Genomic DNA, 18,030 nt, shown 5'->3' on the forward strand with positions numbered 1-18,030 from the left:
GAGGCACTAGTGGGGATAAGACCTTTATGAAAGCAATAACTCTTACCTCTGGTGGGCCCAAGCAAATACATCGACTTCTTTGTGCTATATTGCATTTATGAGCTTTGTATAAATACTGCAGGGCTTTGTGCAGTTTGCTCCTGAGTGTGCTTTGAGGGATCACTGACCCCAGCAATACACACAGAACAGAGTCTCCTGTTTCACTGGCAACACACTAGTCTGAACCAAGCATCCAGAAAACTAATATAAACCAAAATGGAAAACGTTGGCCAACTTATTTATGGAAATTATTCTCCTAAAAATATTCTAGGAGTAAATAAATCTGGGGAATTTCCCTCTTGGAGAAATCTGCTTCATAGGAGCTGTTCCTATTAAGGTCTCAACTTTTCTTCCTATAGTCAACAAGAGACATCACCAAGTTGCTAGTGAAGGAACATAACACAGAGAGCAAGCCCATGCTGTGAGTTCTGCCCAGAGCCACTTTCTACCAGCCCAGGAGGACAGACCAGCCTTCATGGGCACAAAGGCAATAGAGTATGGGTATGAGCCACTTGGAACTAAGAACTTTGCAGGAGAACAGAATGAGGATGCTGCCGCTCAGTTCTAGAGAGAATTAGAAATCGAGCCACCATGAAATGAAAGACACTTTCAGTGTGCATTTACCTGCCTCACACACAGTGCTTAGGGTTGGTATGCATGTATGTGTGAGTGTGTGTGTCTCTGTGTGTTAATTGACTGAGTAAAAAAATTTTAATTTAAATTTATAGGGACAATATAATTTGATGTGTTATTTGCTGCATTAACTAAAGGAAATATCTACACAATAAGTACTTTATTTTATGTGTTTACTTATTCTTGGTGCTGGGGATTGAGTCCAGGACCTCAAATATGCTAAGCACATGCTCTGCCATTGAGTTATACTCCCAACCCCTACAATGGGTTCTTGGTTGGAGTTCCAGGGAGAAATTTCAAAATTCCCTTAAAATCTACACAAAGTGTGCCTTTTTCTGATAAAACTTCCATATATTTAACCAGATTCCCGAAAGTTTTTTAATCAAAATACTGATCTACACTCACTGATAAAATACTTTTTCCAAATTCATCTTATTTTTAAAATGCAAATTATATGAGGCATTTAATTGTTAAAATAATATATAAGAAATTCTGGATGTAGAAAGTCCAGTTTATATTAGAATTTTTTTTTGTATTTTTTAGCTATAGAAATCCCCCCCATATTTGTTTCATTAGTCAAATGCTATATAATGAATAGATATGCATACCTTTTCAGAGGTGAGGATATTCTAAGACTTCTAATTTTAAACTATGCTGCTCATTTAGATATTCTAAATCAACACAAGTACATACAGGTCATTTAAATGACAAAATAAATGGCATATTTTTCATCTTTTACAAAGAATGTTACCTTAATCTTCTGTAATGAGCATGTACTGAGAAGTTAATGAACATTCACAATTCTTTAACTTATTATAGATGTAATTTTGATACATTTGACAAAAATATTTGATTTTCCATAGCATGTCCTTTTAGCATAAGCCATTGCACCATGTCTAGAGAGTGAAAATAAGTGAATGAACCCTTGAAGAACACATCAATACTCACACCCCCACTTAATTCTCTTATTGCTCCCCAATATGGCTTAAAGAATAAAGGTCTTAAGCTGAGGGAATATTACCCAGGTACAAGGATATGTATAGTGAACTTTATTGTTTGTGTCTCTAGCAAAAAGCACCCTGACAGTGTGATCCCAGACCTTTTCCAAATAGTTTATTAATCAATTTGTCAGTTGTGGCACAGACCACATTTATCATGCCTTGGAAACATTTTCATGTAAGTTCACAAGAGTATCTCAGCCTATATCACTTACATACATACAGAAGCTCAGAGACAAAGGTAAGAAGAAAGCAGTGGGCACTGACAATATTGATAAGCATAATCTGTCATGCTCTGGGTGATCTGGGATTGGGACACTGAGCATTACAGCATAACTAAGAACACAAAGCATTTCTTCTTTGTTATTATAAAAAAAAGTATATTCGTTGTGTCAATTAGTGCAAATTCTTCAAAGATACTACTTAGAAAAAAAATCACATGATGCAGATGTTCATGCAAAGGACGAATGCATGTCCCTTGGCAACAATGAAATATATTTAATGTTCTGAAGCTCACAAATATGGAATTTAATGCTGAGCATTATACAGTCTTCTTAAATGCATACCTCTTGGCTATGATTGTGTTTAAAAAATGGCACTAGTTTTCTAATATGTATGGGTGTGAGTCTTAAGAAGTAAAAAGTTCTAGATATAAATTAGACATAAATACATGGCTTATGCTTGATCAATATGTGTATAAATAAATTAGAAAATATTTTTATTATTTAAGACTCTGGTTTGAACATTTAAGTGTAAAAAATTGGAAAAAAGAAGCCTAAGATAGAGTAAAATGAGATCAAATCAATAGAACTTTTAAACAGGTTGTGATCCTGCTATCTCACACATATTTGCATATGGAAATGAATCATGTAACACAAAAAATGCCATGCCCTTACTATAGCCAAGGGATTTTATACACATGCAGTAAAGAGGTGTTGCCAACCATGAATTAGTCCCTAAATAGAAACGAGCAGGTGGTGGCATTTTGATTTTGGGCATTTGTTCTTATCTATTGTATTGCTCATAAATGTTGCCATGATTAACAGTCTCTGTTCTGTTTGATTTTTTTGCTGCCAAAAGTGATACTTGGTAAGTAGTTCAATAGTCTCCTGTGTACTTATAAAGATTTAGAATCATAATTATAAATGGTCATGAGACACAAAACAAGTAAGCAACATGAGGCTAGTTTAAACTTATTCTGCCTTGAGCTGAACTCTGAGTTTAAAAAAAAAAAAAGGATGCCAATTTTATAAAAATGTCTTCTGCAAAGATCTTATCCAGAAGAGAGAAAAAAAACCACTTTGTACTATTCCTTATGACTTTCTCCATTTTGTGGAACTGTTTAGTCTTCATGAGAGTCAATATGTGTAACATTCCCAATGTGACCTATTTATTGGATTAAGGCAACTTGCCATTTGGCTATGGAGGAAATAGGAACTTCATTCCTTCTGAAAGCCATCATTTGGTGCCAAAGTTAGCCATTCTGTGTTCCAAGTGCAACATTTTGATAGTGAACCTTAAACATGAAGCCATTTACTAAGAAATCTCAATTTCAGCTTTGCAATGACCAGGTTCAATAGAGTAAATTTACTAAGCTAGTTAAAAAGCATTCCAGAGCCACTTGTTTTCTCAATTTCTGCAAATAGAACAAGATAGGAGCATTTTTTAAAAACATACAAAAGAGAACCAGAAATGAGGAGTCACTTTTATTTTCTTTTCAAATTTTTGCAAAGCTACAATGAAGGTGTTCCATTCTGTTTAGTGTTTTAAAATCAGATGTACCTAAATTCATAATTAGAGAGGAAATTTGAATAAAATTAGCATCCTGATTATAAAGTGTTTGGCTCAAGAAAGAATTAGTTAAATCATCCTCATGTTGCTCACTTACGACAAGATACACCCTAGATAGGTAATGTAAAACATTAAGATCACTTTCAGAACTTAAGTTAATGTAACCAGAGTAGATTAAATAGTGAATCTGCTATTTTGACCTCCTCCAATAAATAATGTGTCTTATAGCACCATTTAGCACCATCTACCAGGAAAACATGTCAAAGAATTGTTGCATATAATACTGACATTTTAATACCTATGGGGTGTCATGTCCATTTCAATAAATACATTGGGATAGACAAGTCTGTTTTCCCCAGAGTCTCATGGTTGTAAAATCCCAAACTAACTCTGGTTCTCTAAAAATTAAACTATTTACAAATTTGGCTTTTAACCAAGCCAACATTAATTGAGTTGATCCTCTGGGCTACTGTAAATACTGCCTCATCTTCAAGAAATTCTATACTGTCAAATTCAAATATAGAATTAGAGTAAAACCAAAACTTCGTCTGACTGAGAATGATTCCCTGCCTCCCTGTCCATCTCCTGAACTCTGAATCCCATCTCACTTTATTGTTCAGTATCTTACATTGAACCTAAAATAAGACCAAAAACTGCTTGGAGATGAGATAGGGAACTTGGCTCCATAGTTTTGTTTGTACTAAAATATTCATGATAGGGAAAGAGAGACAGAATGAAATGAAGAAAGACCATGGAAGACAGACTCAGTGCACTTAATTAATGTTTAGGGCCAAGGAGAATTCTAAAAAACACTGAATCCTGTTTCCTTACACTCATCATATGAATAGAGTGAAGTAAGGGGATACCTTACACCATGCACCCCATCATAGGGATCAGTCCAAGATCAGAAACAGTGAGTCCTTGTGCTGTTTCATTGTACCTTCATTTAGAATAAAAAGCAAATAGATGGATGGATAAAGAAAATGTGATATATATATATATATATATATATATATATGAAATATAGTATATAAATTATATATATTATATATATATATGGAAGAATGAAATGATGGCATTTGCTAGTAAATCGATAGAATGGGAGACTATCATGTTAGGTGAAATAAGCCAGTCCTCAAAAAATAAAGGCTGAAAGTTCTCAATGACATGTGGATGCTAACTCACAATAAGCAGTGGGTAAAGAAGAATAGATGTTCACTGGATTAGACAAAGGGGAATGAAGAGAAGGGGGGGGGGACGGGAATACAAAAGACAGTAGAATGAGTCAGACATAACATATGTGAATACACGACCAGTGTAACTCCACATCATGTATAACCACAAAAATGAGAAGTTATATTCCATGTATGTATGTATGTATGATATGTCAAAATACATTCTACTGTCATTCTACTGTCATGTATAACTAAAAAGAACAAATAAAATTTTTTTAAAATTTTATAAACAACAAAAAATAAAGAGCAAATAGGACAAGATATTGTTTGCAGCCTATGCCCTTTTGTAGAGATGGCCACTGTCATGGGGAACACAGAGGGGAGTTTCCAAGAGTTCAGGAATCCTCCTCTTTCCAAAAGGATATGGATTCTGATCGTCAGGTTTTCCAAGCTTCTCCCTTTAGTAGAAGTAAGGCAACAGCCTTCTTCCACATCCTGACCCATTCGAGAACATGATTCAATGAAGCACCAAGGCTCCAAGCCAATGAATAAACCTGCTCATGTTGTCCAGAGATCTCCCTTCTGTGTTTTACTGAGATGCTACATTCTCAAGGAAATGGAACTTTAAAACACTTGAATAATCTAACTGGAGCATGTCTGCTTTTGTATGGATCCTGAGCAGGGTAAAACATCTTCCCATCCCCTATCCTCAAAGGCTGTGGATAGTTTTTTGCTTGTGACTCAGCTTTGCTTTAACTGTCCACACTCACTGTACTCTGTTTTAGGCCTCCCAGACCTGTAACCAGCATGAACGACACCCTGTTCTCCCACTCTGTTCCCTCCTCAGGAAGTCCTTTTATTACCAGGAGGTAAGTTCCAATCCTCTTAAGTCCTCTTGTGAAATAAGTCTTTGTTCCATAGCAAGTAAAATATTCTATTGTAAGTCAAGTGCCAGAGACTATTATTGGAAACTGACTTGTAGATATCCAGCCCAGGTCTTCAATTTCAGTTATTTGGAAGCATTTAAAGAGGGCTGGTATGGCTTTGGGGTTCATGTCATTTCTGGAAACCTGCATTTCTAATCGCCCCCACAGTAAGAATGTGGGGTACGTTCTAATTTCACTACGGACACACAGGTATTCCATCTCACTGAGTGAGTTATGTTATAGCACATGGAGTGGTCTGTTGGAATTTCAAGATGTGTGGCATGTTATTATATAGATTCTGAAATATCTCATTACTTGAGGCTCCAGATATAAAGGAATCCTCTTCTTGCAAGTCCTCTTCTGGAGTTCCTGAGGCTAGAGGCTGAAGACCAAACTTAGAAGTGTAGTTTCCATATACATAACTTAATGGATGATAACAAGAACTTTTTAAAAGGGTGGATATATGTCTCATCTTTTTTGCACAAGATTCAGGAACAGGAGAAGTGTACTCTCTAACAGTTAGCACTGGAAACATGCAGGGCTCAAGAGGTGCTCTGAGTCATTTGATCAAATATCACAAATCAAACACCTGAAAGTTGTTTTGTATATACATGGAGAAGGTTTACAGGAAATCAGGAACAGAGGTAAGGAAAATTGGAGTGAGTAGTTGAACATAAGCTCTCAAATGCCTTTCACCAGAAAAAAAAAAAAAGCTCATATTTAAAAAAAAAAAAAAACATAATCCATCTTTTCCCCAAAGAGTTTTGTAAAGTTCCAGTTTCACAAATATCCTGGCATATTCTAGTACGGATCAGAAGACAGCAAGACTCAGCACACTGTTAATTTTTCCCCTGCATTCTTATATTTGCCTATCAATGAGAACCTGAGATGAAGATGTTTCCCACCATCCCATAATTATAGCAAGCAGAATTAGGACAATGGGCAGTACATGTTATTTCCAAAAAGTAGAAATGAGGAGGCCCTGGTACTGCAGAACATCCACAGCAAAATGATGATTTTAAGTCCTCACTAACTTCCTGTTGCTTTTTCCAGAACCATCAGCAAATTCAAAAGAAAACCCTAACCTGTGAAGTCTATAAGACACACAGGCCTGTTCATCTACCTAGGAAAGGACCGGTGTGATATTTAGAGTAACTGTGCTTTTATTAGGAAGCTCTACATTCTGTAAATGACAAGCAGAGGTAGACCCCATCCTTACTGAAGGTCATTTTATATCATTTCAGCTCGGACGGTGCTTATGGTGGATGCGTCTAGATGGATAACATGACTTCCTCTACCCTAAAATATGCCTATAATGCTTTGAGCTGTTCTGCTTTCTCCAGGGTACATGGTACCCATTAACTTAAAACATAATCATTTCCCTTTTCTCCCATTTTCAGTCCTTTTGGCATGTTCCCTGTGAACCACAGACATGTTGTTTAAAGCGTGCAGTTCTTCCTGTCACCATGGAGACTGGACCCTGGTTTCTGTGTTAAGGGTGCTGTTCAATAAAGCTCTGTACACTGAATGTTCTTCCTCTCTGAGTGGGCCTTGCTCTGTCCATGGAGGTTTTAATGAGGTCTCATTGTTTGCATCCCTCAGGTTACCTGAGGGGATAAGTGCACCCAGCCCTGTGGCTGAAGAGCATTCTCTCATAAAGCTGTATGTAAATCAGCTTGACCACAGCACACGGTCAGTATGCCAGCATCCCTGAATCACTAATCATAGAAGTAGTTCCCCCAGCTAGATGGCTAGTCTCTCTGTTAGAGCACTAAAATCCTTCTATCGCATACCCTAGTGGAGATGAAGTTCTTCTGGGATTTAAAGAGCTTCCGTAGAAAATTTTCAACCTAAGCTGGACTTCTCAGCTCTTTTCTTTCTTATTCATTTCATACCTTCATACCAGTACATATGAAATGAATATGTGAAGAGTACCGTGCTGGCTCTCATTTGGACAGCTCTCTGATTTTGTGTAATCTCTAAGACCCTAGATGATGACTTCTAAGACACTAGAACTAAAAAGCCATTGGGAATGATCTCTAGTGCTAAGTAGGATGTTATGTCATGTGGCTGGACCTTATTGCAGTTAAAGAAAGACTTAAGGACTTAACCAGCGTTAAGACCTTTCTCTTCCACTGGGCGAGGGTCATTTCTCCCCCAGGAAAAACAGTCTGATTCCTGTAGGAGTAGCAATTTCAAAACCAGCTTCTAACTATCAGTGCTTGGTTTCTGTCACTTGATAATGATGGTGATCCACTTTGCTTTCTGAAGTATGTCAATACACTGAGGTTGATGGAAACCCATCATGCCAGATGAAGGCATGAGTTAAAGGCCCTATTCTTTCTATGGTTGGAACAGGACTAAAGATATATTACCTAGAAGTCTGCCCTCAACCCCACTGCACCCCCAACTGCCCCCTTTAAAATCAAATTAAACCGAAGCAGGCCAAGAACAGTACTGTTCAGTATTAGGGCAGCATTAATAAAGTAGGGAAGCTGGCCATGCAGGTATTTTATTTAGCCTGAGTTGTTAGTCTTTTGTACTTTAACTTAGAAATCTCAGAGATCTTAGAAAGATAAAACAGAGTGAGGATGAATTAAAATCACCATTGCAAAATCCTCTCTCCACACTCCTGGCATTCCCCACCTAGAGTCCTTTACAAGTCTACCACTTTGATCTTCAAAAGGCACTAGGGTGAATCTTTGAAGTCTTCTGACATCCGAGTAATCCACCTCACACAGATTTACGAGTGTGTACCTCTAGTTACCACCACCATCTGTCACATCCCCTATTCCTTTTCCAGTGATATATTTGATACACTTTTCCATTACTTAAAAGAAGGGATTCTCAAAGGTATTCTCTTTTAGTCCTTTGAAGTCCTCTTGTGAGTGTGTGTGTATCTGTCTGAGTGTGTACACATGCACATGTGTGCACTCAATGCTGATTAGCAGTTAGGTAGGATGTGGGTCAAATAATATAAATTATAGACATGTTCACCTCATTCATTTTCTTGATCATTATCTATGTTCTTATGCCAAGATTGTTTTCTTGTAAATTTATAGGAAAGAATGGCTGGATTGATGGCCATCGATCATGCTCACTAGGAAGAGGCCTCCAATAGCTAAACATGGCAGCCAGCAATCTTATCTAAGCTTATGAAAGATGACATAGCCTTACTGGAAATATCATCGCAAGGACTGACCACAAAGCCAGACTCATATGGCCCTCTCTCCCGTTCACTGCCCACAGCCTCGGGCCTCTGAGGATCTTCTTTCTTTGTTGGTGCCTCTTGTAAAATCTTAATTATCTTTCCAAAATCCTGGTTTAATTTATAAGAGAGTTAATTAGGCCTTTCCTATGATAAATAAACTTCTTTGATTATGGCCCAACTTCTTCATTGGCCATTATAAGGCACACTGGAAGTTTGAATGACTAGTTTCTTTTACCTCTGATATTAGAAATATTGCTTAAAGACTTCACAGGTATTTTCATAGTTGCAATTTCTAAGGTGGTAATCACTCACAAAAGGAAGCTTTTGGGCTATTACACAGAGCACCTAGCCAGATCCTATCATCCTGTCATTATTAGGAAATGACTTGGAATTCATATAGTGTGCTGAATGCAGTCTAATATACCATTTTCTGGTTCATTGCAGTCACACTGATTATTACTGACATTATTAGGCTCTATAATATCTATGAGGAGGGCTCTCCACCCACCCCAAGCACTTCCCAAATCCTAGTTCTTCCTGGTGAAGTAGCATTTGTTGGTGGTTTTTGTTGGTTGACTCTTTCTTGGTCATTGGATTAATTGGGTTGCGTTTTCATCCAAAGAAAAACTAACTCACTGTGGGTTTTTTTTTTTAAATTTTTTTTCCAAATGCTTTTGCTTACCAAAGATTATTTACCTAACAACCAAGGCTTTTAATCTGAATTAAACTGTTCAAACTAACTTTCAAGCATTTGTGATTTGGTAATCAAAAGTGTCTAGAAATAAAACTGACATGTTGAATGTAGCTTTGCTTCTAAAAATCAAAAGTTTTCTCCATGACTATTTTTTTTTCTAAGAAGCCTATCCATTTTCAGTCATAAAAATGGAGAAATAGATAAATCAACATCTGACACCACCCTGAAGATGTCTTCAGTCTTACACTGTTCTGGGGTTATTGTGTGAAATTACATGAAATTTGAAATAATTACCCTCTGTAGATAATTCTTTATTTCATGTATCCCTAGAGCCACGTATGCACTAGATTTTTTTCAAACTTGAATTCACTCAGTCTTTGCACTCAATTCTAACAATTTCCTATATTTAACTGTTAGTGCATAATTAAAACCACAATCACCTCTCGTTTTTTCCTTTGTTAACCTTTTTAATCTTACTAACATGCTTCAGGTGATTTTGGTACACACCGTGCACTCAGCACACTCTTCTATAGGTTCTGTTGGCAAAATGCAATTGTTATGACTTGATAATACTGGGGGACATCATAGTAAGCAGGATTGGTACCTGTTCAACATGAGACAACATTTATGCCTGCCTGACTTGATTGACATTTAACTTTTCTGCTAAGATGCTAACCTATTTTTTATATGCTTGCTGGTTTGCATATAAGAGACATTTTACATTCCAGTTCTAAGCTACTAAAAGCTTAGAAAAAGAAAGTGAAACAGGATGTTTCAGGAAATTATCTGTTAAAACTGATCAATGGACTCTAATTGTGCTTAATTAGTTTGGTGACTTTGTTACTAAACTGTGTAAATTGTAGTGAGAAGCAAAATTTTATTCACAAGTGAAAGTTACTTAAGGAGGGAGTCAACTTTACAAATCCTTCTTTACAACTCCAAATACCACACAGTTTTATTCAAGAATCAATAGAAATAAATATTTATTTTTAAATATTGTGATAATAATTATATTTCCTATTACCCAATTTGATTATATAATATTCTTATCCAGACTTTTTAAATACTGTGCTCAGTAGAAGAAAAAAAGTTATTTGACCAAGACTGATATAGTGATCCAACATAGGCATAAGTGACTTTTAAAAACACATTCAAGGTTCAGGTAAGACTCCAGGGAGAATTTGTGTATAATTTTGTTACCTTAGGATTTCCTAAAAATGTTCGCACTAAACTAAAAATACTGGCTTTGGTAGTTACCAAAACTAAGGGGAGAATTAAAAATAAACAAACATGAATATATCTATCCTTCCAGAATCCATTAAGTCATTGCATATCTGTAGGCTTTTTTATGAAACTTTTGGGAAAAGGCTATTTATCATTAGATATGCTGTTTTCCAGAGAGGTTTTTAAAAGTAAATTGCTGAAGATATTTTAGGGGAAAAAAAATAAAACACAATCTCAAGGAATATTCCCTGCCGTTTTGCCTCCTGCAGAACACACAAATTGTAAAATTTCCTGCCGTACCCTCCAGGGTAAACAGCAATGATGATATGTGTGCAGAGGGATGTCTGTATAACTTGCCATGAGCCTGGCAGGAAAAAAAATGAGATATATGTATACATATCATATATATATGATTTGGGAATGTGGTCTTGCTTCTCCTTGAGACTTAGATTAGGAAAGATGTTATCAGCCATGTGGAGGGAGGGAGCCCCAAGTAGTTCCCAGTTTCAGAGGCTGAAAGGAAGAGTGCATTTCGATTTGAGACAGGGCAAAGAGCAGCTTTGGGAGCAATAGCTAGAGTTGTATAATGTCATCATTGCATTCTGACACACTGAGATGCTGTCGGTGCTTCTGGGTGAGGAAGAGGTGCCATCCATGTGCCTGACCCTAAAGCCCATAATCAACTGGAAATACCACTTCACTTCTCTATGCAAGCCACCCAGCTACAAGATGAAAATTTAAAAATCTAAACTATTCCATGAAACAGTAGGAGAACACATTGCCTCAAGGAGTCATGTCTTCACAATTCAGAAGAAAAAAAAAAAAAAAAGTTCACTTTGCTTCCCTTCTTCAAGCTCCTGGGGAGCAGCAGAAGGGATTCTGGGGAAGGTACCTCAGGTGGGAAGACTTTAAAGACTCAAGTTTAAATAAAAACCTGCCTCTAACTCAACTCTCTGAAGTTCCTGATCCACTTTATTTTGAAAGAGTAGCTATTTTTCTCTTGTGCCCTTGGCCACCTTCATGCATGGTCATATTCTTGACTTCCCAGAAACAAGTAATGAGAATTTAAATCTAGCTCCAGGAAGTGTAGAAACTATGTGAATAGTAAGTACCCAAAAGGCAGAAATGCTCCTACTCCTGTAGCAAAACAAAATAATTTGTTTCCACAAACTCAAAAATGTGCATGGTATCACCCTTATATTTTTCAGCAATAGGTTTTTCCAAGAATTCATATGAGGAGGAAAAAGAAAATGAAAGGATTTAAATGATTCCCTCAAGCCAACACTGGCAAGGGTCAGTACAAAGAAAATAACAAAACCCAAAGAGATGTGTCTACTTAGAATATCTGCTCATCTCTTAGAGGGAAAGAGAGATCTGGAAAGAAGAGGGAAAACAGGGTAATGGAGGAGAGGAAGAAAGAGAAAAGGCCAAATAATTAAAGAAAAAGAAATAAGGCCACCAAAGAAAAACTATTCAGTGGCCTCCTTCCTGACACCCTGTCCCCTACTAGGTACTTATATCAGCAAGCTCCTCCATGTTTGTGGAGTGACCAAGTGGTGGGAAGATCATTTTTGGGCTTTACCACAGCAACTATGCTTTCCTCCCATAAAGCACCACCAGAATAGTTTATAGCAAACATATTTCTTTGGTTGATTTTCTTGTGTTCCTTTTCGCTCTTTTTCTTCTCTTTTCTTTTTATCTCACACATTCAGCATCAGTGGATATACATGGGTAATTATTAGATTGGTTTAAAGAAATACTGCTACACTGTTTCTGGGATTCAAAGAACAAAGAAACACAATAAGGCAGGGAAATCTTTTAGTTGGGAGGAAAGAATCATTGATATTTTACACAGTGTTCCAAATGGTTTTGCAAGCATCTGAAATCAACTATACGATAGATAAATCTACCTTAATTCAGAAAAAAAAAGTCACTGAGGATATTGGGCAATAGAAAGACTATAGTAGACAGGTTTGGGTTATTGTGTTGGTGGGATAAGGGAACATTGCTGAAAACACCACCTATGAGGGGTTAAGGTGGTCTTTGATCCTGATGGGCATATTTCAGTCTTAGAATATAAAGATCAATATGCTGGAAAAAAAAATAAGGCCATCAGGAAAGAAGAGTCTCCTAGAACATTCATCTAATTTATTGTTTTCAAAGTTGTAATGCTCTATCGCTGGGCATGTTGACTGTAGTTAATAGCATCGAATTGTGTGCTTCAAAATTGCTTCAACAATAGGATTTCAGCCGGGCTCCATAGCACATGCCTGTAATCCCAGTGACTTGGGAGGCTGAGGCAGGAGAATGGCAAATTCAAAGCCAGCCTCAGCAACATCAAGGCGTTAAGCAACTCAGTGAGACTCTGTCTCTAAATAAAATACAAAATAGGGCTGGGGATGTGGCTCAGTGATGGAGTGCCCCTGAGTTCAATCCTTGATACCCCCATATCCCCCCCCACAAAAAGAATAGGATTTAAATATTTTTACTACAATAAAAATAAGTATATGATATGATAAATGTTAGTTTGATTTGATCATTCAATAATGTGTACATACATCAAAACAAAACATCACATTGCACCCCACACTCTACTTTAAAGTCACTTTTCTTTTATGTGCAGCTATACTTTTTAAGCACAGAAATACTTTGTGTTACAGATGCCCATCTAAAAGGCCAAGTGAACAGGCCAAATACTCACAAACACCATCGGCTACTCTATGCATGACATTTTCTTTATAAATCAAATTCGACATAAATTTATCAGATTTCACTATTTAAGGAAGCTTTTGTATACACTGTTACAAAGTAATAATACTAATCACAATGTGCATAATTCTAAGGCTATTCATTTATACATTTCTGTGTGTTTTGCATTTCTGTCTGAAAAAGTGGTACTTTGTAGTACCTTAAAATTTGTAGCTAAAAGTTTTGTTAAGATTTTAATACTTTATATATAACTGAGAGAAAATTGTGGCAAAACCCTATACTTTTATATAGCATGCTAATACTTGGTATTTTAACAAAATTGGACAGTTTACCTTTGTATTTTCCATGAAGTGTGGGATAGTTTTAGGTACACTAATGTATGGGGAAATTCTTAACCTATAAAAGGAGCAAACTCTCTTAAAACAGTTGAAATACCATATAGCTAATGGTATTTAGTATATTATATTACTAAATACCATTAAATATTATATTACTAAATATTACTAATCTAGTTGAAATACCATATATCCCAGGGAAGTATGCCTATTCATCACAGTAAATCTTGGGTGACTTTGGCTTGGCCACACTTGATTAATTATAAAACAATATTTCAAACCTTAAAATTGTCCTTTAAATTACTAAATGAAATTAATATTCCTATGTTAAAAATGGCTTTAGTGACAGGACTCTATTCACTACTTATATATCAATATTGACATAAGAAATACGAATACACGTATAATCTCCAGAGTATATTTTTCTGTTTCTCTGACAGTTTTCTTTGTAACTTCTCAGTCAAGGTCAAGTGACTTGTGCTTAAAGTAGTAAAACACTATTAATATGACAGCCATTTCTAGGTACTTTTCAAGTCTATGCAACATAGACAGCTGGAAAATTTAGGGACGACAGAAGAATTCCTTTAGAGTGGGATCTAAAGGTTGGCAGGACTTGGTGAACTACTGGACTGTTTTCATGCTAACCTCTAATGGATGTTGAAAAAAATTTCATGATGTCTAGGCACATGAAATATGAATGCTTACTTACTGAGAAAACAGCAGAGGTCAGATCTGGAATTGAGGTGGCCTGTGTAATTCTAATTCCAGTTCTCAGACCAGGTTTTCACTCCTAGTCGAACTCTGTGGAGATCTGAAAACATCTTGAAAGTTTCAAAACATTGCAGATCTTTGCAAATAGAGCTTGGATCTAGCCTTGGGAGTTTCTGTTGCCGGTTTCTGTCTTGAATGCGTTGCCGTGTTTACGCTCTTCTTGGCTTTCCCATCTTATTAACCAGCTCTCCTCCCAAGGACAGTGAAGTAGAGCAGAACAAAATGCTGGCTAGGGCTGCTCCAGCTTTGCTGAAGGGCAAAGGGTAAGTTACAGCCAGAGTGCACTGGAACCTTGAACTAACCAAACTAAAAATGGAGTTTCTTTTGCAAAAATGCTCTGTGAGTGAAAGACCATATTCAGTTTAGTGAAAGCAGTGACCTGTCATAACCCAATTAACAGCACCAACTAGTTATTTTGCGTGGACACATCTGTGTTGTTATTCACTTTCTAATAGCCTTTGTTTTTCTTTTAAATGACTAACCTGATGATATGATTTAAAAAAAAAAAATTTTGCTTTGCTTGCAACCTCTTACAGTACAGATGAATTCCTTGGCCTTCATGGTCAAAGAATGCAGATCTGTTTTCCAAAATAAGTTGTTCAGCCTAAATGGAAGTCTTCATTTGTAAAGTTAGTCAAATGTAATTGTAAATTTCTTTGCCTGGGTTTTGCTTGTGTTTTTCTTAGAACATTGTTTAGACGCTCCCTTTACTGCCTCGGTTTTCCAGATTTTTTTTTTTTCTACTACAGACTCACTCCTGCTTGTCCTGCTCATTTCTGTTCACCTCTCTTTCTTTCCTCCTGCCCTGTTTCAGGATACAGTACAGCCTGAATGTGGCAGACAGGCTAGCCGATGAACATGTTCTCATCGGGCTGTATGTCAACATGCTCCGGAACAACCCATCATGGTTAGTGCAGGTTTGGCTTCTTGACTGTCCTTAGAAAGGGGAACAGTCTGAGCTGGTGACAAGGAGTCTTAGCAAGGGGCAGAGCCACAGCATGCCAAAGGTGTCACGAAGACACTTTTCACCTAATATAGAAGTCTTTTGCCATGTTAGTTTGGATATTTCCCTTGAATATATCATAGAATTTGTAACCTTGTTTATGTCTTAGCTAAGGTGAAAACTTGTGCGAATGAGTGTTGTGCCAAAGATGAGCATTCAGGTGGATGCAGGACACTGGGTCCCACCAGTCAGTTCTTTGCTATTTCTTATCAGATGACCACAGGCTGGTGATGCAGACACTTGTCTCATTCCAAGGACATGCCAATTTGTGAAACAACGCCCTTTCACTTAACATAGAACTGAAAAAGAACAAAAGTAGTATGATAGGATCATATGGAAATCATTTATTTGTCTTTCAACATTCTATTACTTAAGAACATATCTGAGTACCACACTGATGAAGCTTGCTTTCAAGTCCCAGAACATATAAAGTTTGCTTTCAGATGTGTAAATATGGAATTCAGGTAGCCCTGTATGTTAGGATAAAGGTATTCATGAAGTTTTTCTATTTTAATTGTGACATAGGAGATTGGTTAAAACTACTTGATTTTCTTAATAAATGTACATTTGCAATTTGAATGAAAATGAGAGAACAGACTATACACTTAGATGTATGTTTCAATCTAGGTTAGGCTACTGTTATGCAAGAATTATTTAGCCAACCAATTCTTTGGAAATATTTTAATTTTGCTTAACAAATCCAATTTTTTTTCTGAGCTAAGTGTCCATAGTTTTTCTGAGGTTACCACTACTAAATGAACCAGTGGGTTAAATTCCCATTAAAGTGTTTTCCACCTTCAGCATTACCAGGTCCCCTTTCCACTTCACAAAGACATCCCTGAAACACTTAATGTCCACTGCTTGATGCTCAATGTCCTCACCACTTCATTTCTAGAACTCTCTCCTACGTTGACTATTTCCAAAGTTCCTTTCTATTACTGCTTCTGACGCCTTAGATCTATTTTTGCAAGATTAGCCCAAGACAATTTTAGGTTTGATGAACTAGTGAATGTTCATTTGTTTTAACAGATTAATATAATAAATACCTATTAATCTGTGTGTTTAAAAATGTATAAGCCCGCTAATTTAATCCCCTCCTTATGGAAGAAGAATATACTCTTCAGCTGACTAAGCCCATCACTTTGTTCAAATTCCCTGAGCTTCTGGATTCAGTAGCAGATACTTTTTCATAGCTCAACCTCTCAAAACTACAAGATTGCCTTAATCTTGTTACCAACAAATTTAGTACCCTGATGTTAATGGGAGCTGAAAGATTAAATAATTATTTTTTAAAAAACGTATTTGTAATCTTCAAAGAATTCAGTCAGTAGAGATTCAATCAAAAGGCAGTGATGTGATAGCATTCCATCCTCTCTCCCATAATTCTAAGTGCATCCCAGTCATTTCAACCACTCTTCTTTGACCTTTTCTTAATTAAAGCTGTAACAAAGAAATCTCCAAAGAGGAAAGCTCAGAGTTTGTCACTACTAACCATTACCCTACTCAGATGATTAATCATATTGACTTGATGGTCACTTAAGATCATTGTACTGTCTCAGTAGAGACACCTTACATCTGCCTGATAAAGCTACAAGGGATTTATATTTTGAAAACAAAGCAGCAATGAAGACTGATCAATGAAGCAGGCTCCATTTGAACAGCTGCTTTCATATTTCTCATTGCTTTTTCCATCCCCTTAATAAGTTCCAACTTCTTCAGGTTTCTCATTTTTTCCCTCCATTTCCTTTATGTTTTATTAGGTCTTGACAATTTCTCAACACCTGTCATGATTTTATATAAATGATATAGTGATCTATCACCTTCTATATTGTCATCAGAACTCTAATGCTTGACTATCATTCAAAACAGTGAGGTATATAATGGTAATAATCATAAGAGCTACTATTTTTAAAGCACTTGCTTCACGTTAAGTTCTGCTAAAACTTTATGCACATGATTTCTCTGAGTCCTTAGAGTAAGTCCACAGAGTAAATACAGCCATTCCCATTTTAAAAATGAGCAGAGGAATCATTTTAAAGAGTTTACCTGACTCTTTCATGGTCACACAGCTACTAAACAGTGAGCAGAGATTTTAACTATTATCTATCCAAGTTCACGGCCACTGTGCTAACATCACTTTTTATAAAACCTGCATCAACACTTGCCCTCTAGGAAGCTTTCATGGGTAATTTCTCCACACTGCAGCCTACACATATTTACTTCTGCAGTTGCATCTCTTACTGTGTGATTTTTTTTATTTCCCTTTAATAAATATTTTGAACACATATAGGTAAAAAAAATGGTGGTTGCCTGTAAGTTAACTTCTGTGAACTAGCTCCATGAGTTGTGACTTCTTGTAGTAATTCTAAGCTTCTAAAAAGGCAAGAATTTTGTTTTCATTTTCTTTTATCTCATCAAGATAGAATGGAAATAATAAATTATGCATTTATGAAGTGCTTTATAAATGACAGGGCCCTTTCCCACACATTATTTAATTTACTTTTTCCAAGTCCTAGAAGGT

The 18,030-nt window shown here is 36.5% G+C and overlaps 1 protein-coding gene across 9 annotated transcripts in view; it reads left to right on the forward strand.

The window, feature by feature from the left end:
* The window catches only part of DTNA (dystrobrevin alpha), a 372,603-nt gene that overhangs the window by 302,675 nt on the left and 51,898 nt on the right, over positions 1-18,030 (forward strand). For 7 of the 9 annotated variants that reach the window (XM_081262933.1, XM_081262937.1, XM_081262936.1 and 4 more), the window contains 4 exons: positions 5,422-5,505; positions 7,165-7,254; positions 14,692-14,769; positions 15,321-15,413. In XM_081262933.1, the coding sequence (XP_081119059.1) occupies positions 5,422-5,505; positions 7,165-7,254; positions 14,692-14,769; positions 15,321-15,413 (345 nt within the window). Of the gene's footprint in view, positions 1-5,421; positions 5,506-6,806; positions 7,098-7,164; positions 7,255-14,691; positions 14,770-15,320; positions 15,414-18,030 lie in introns of those variants that run through there. The other 2 variants (XM_081262940.1, XM_081262939.1) reach the window with 2 other exon arrangements.

This window comes from Spermophilus citellus (assembly GCF_964194105.1).
Source record: "Spermophilus citellus genome assembly, chromosome: 12".
Lineage (NCBI taxonomy): Eukaryota > Metazoa > Chordata > Mammalia > Rodentia > Sciuridae > Spermophilus > Spermophilus citellus.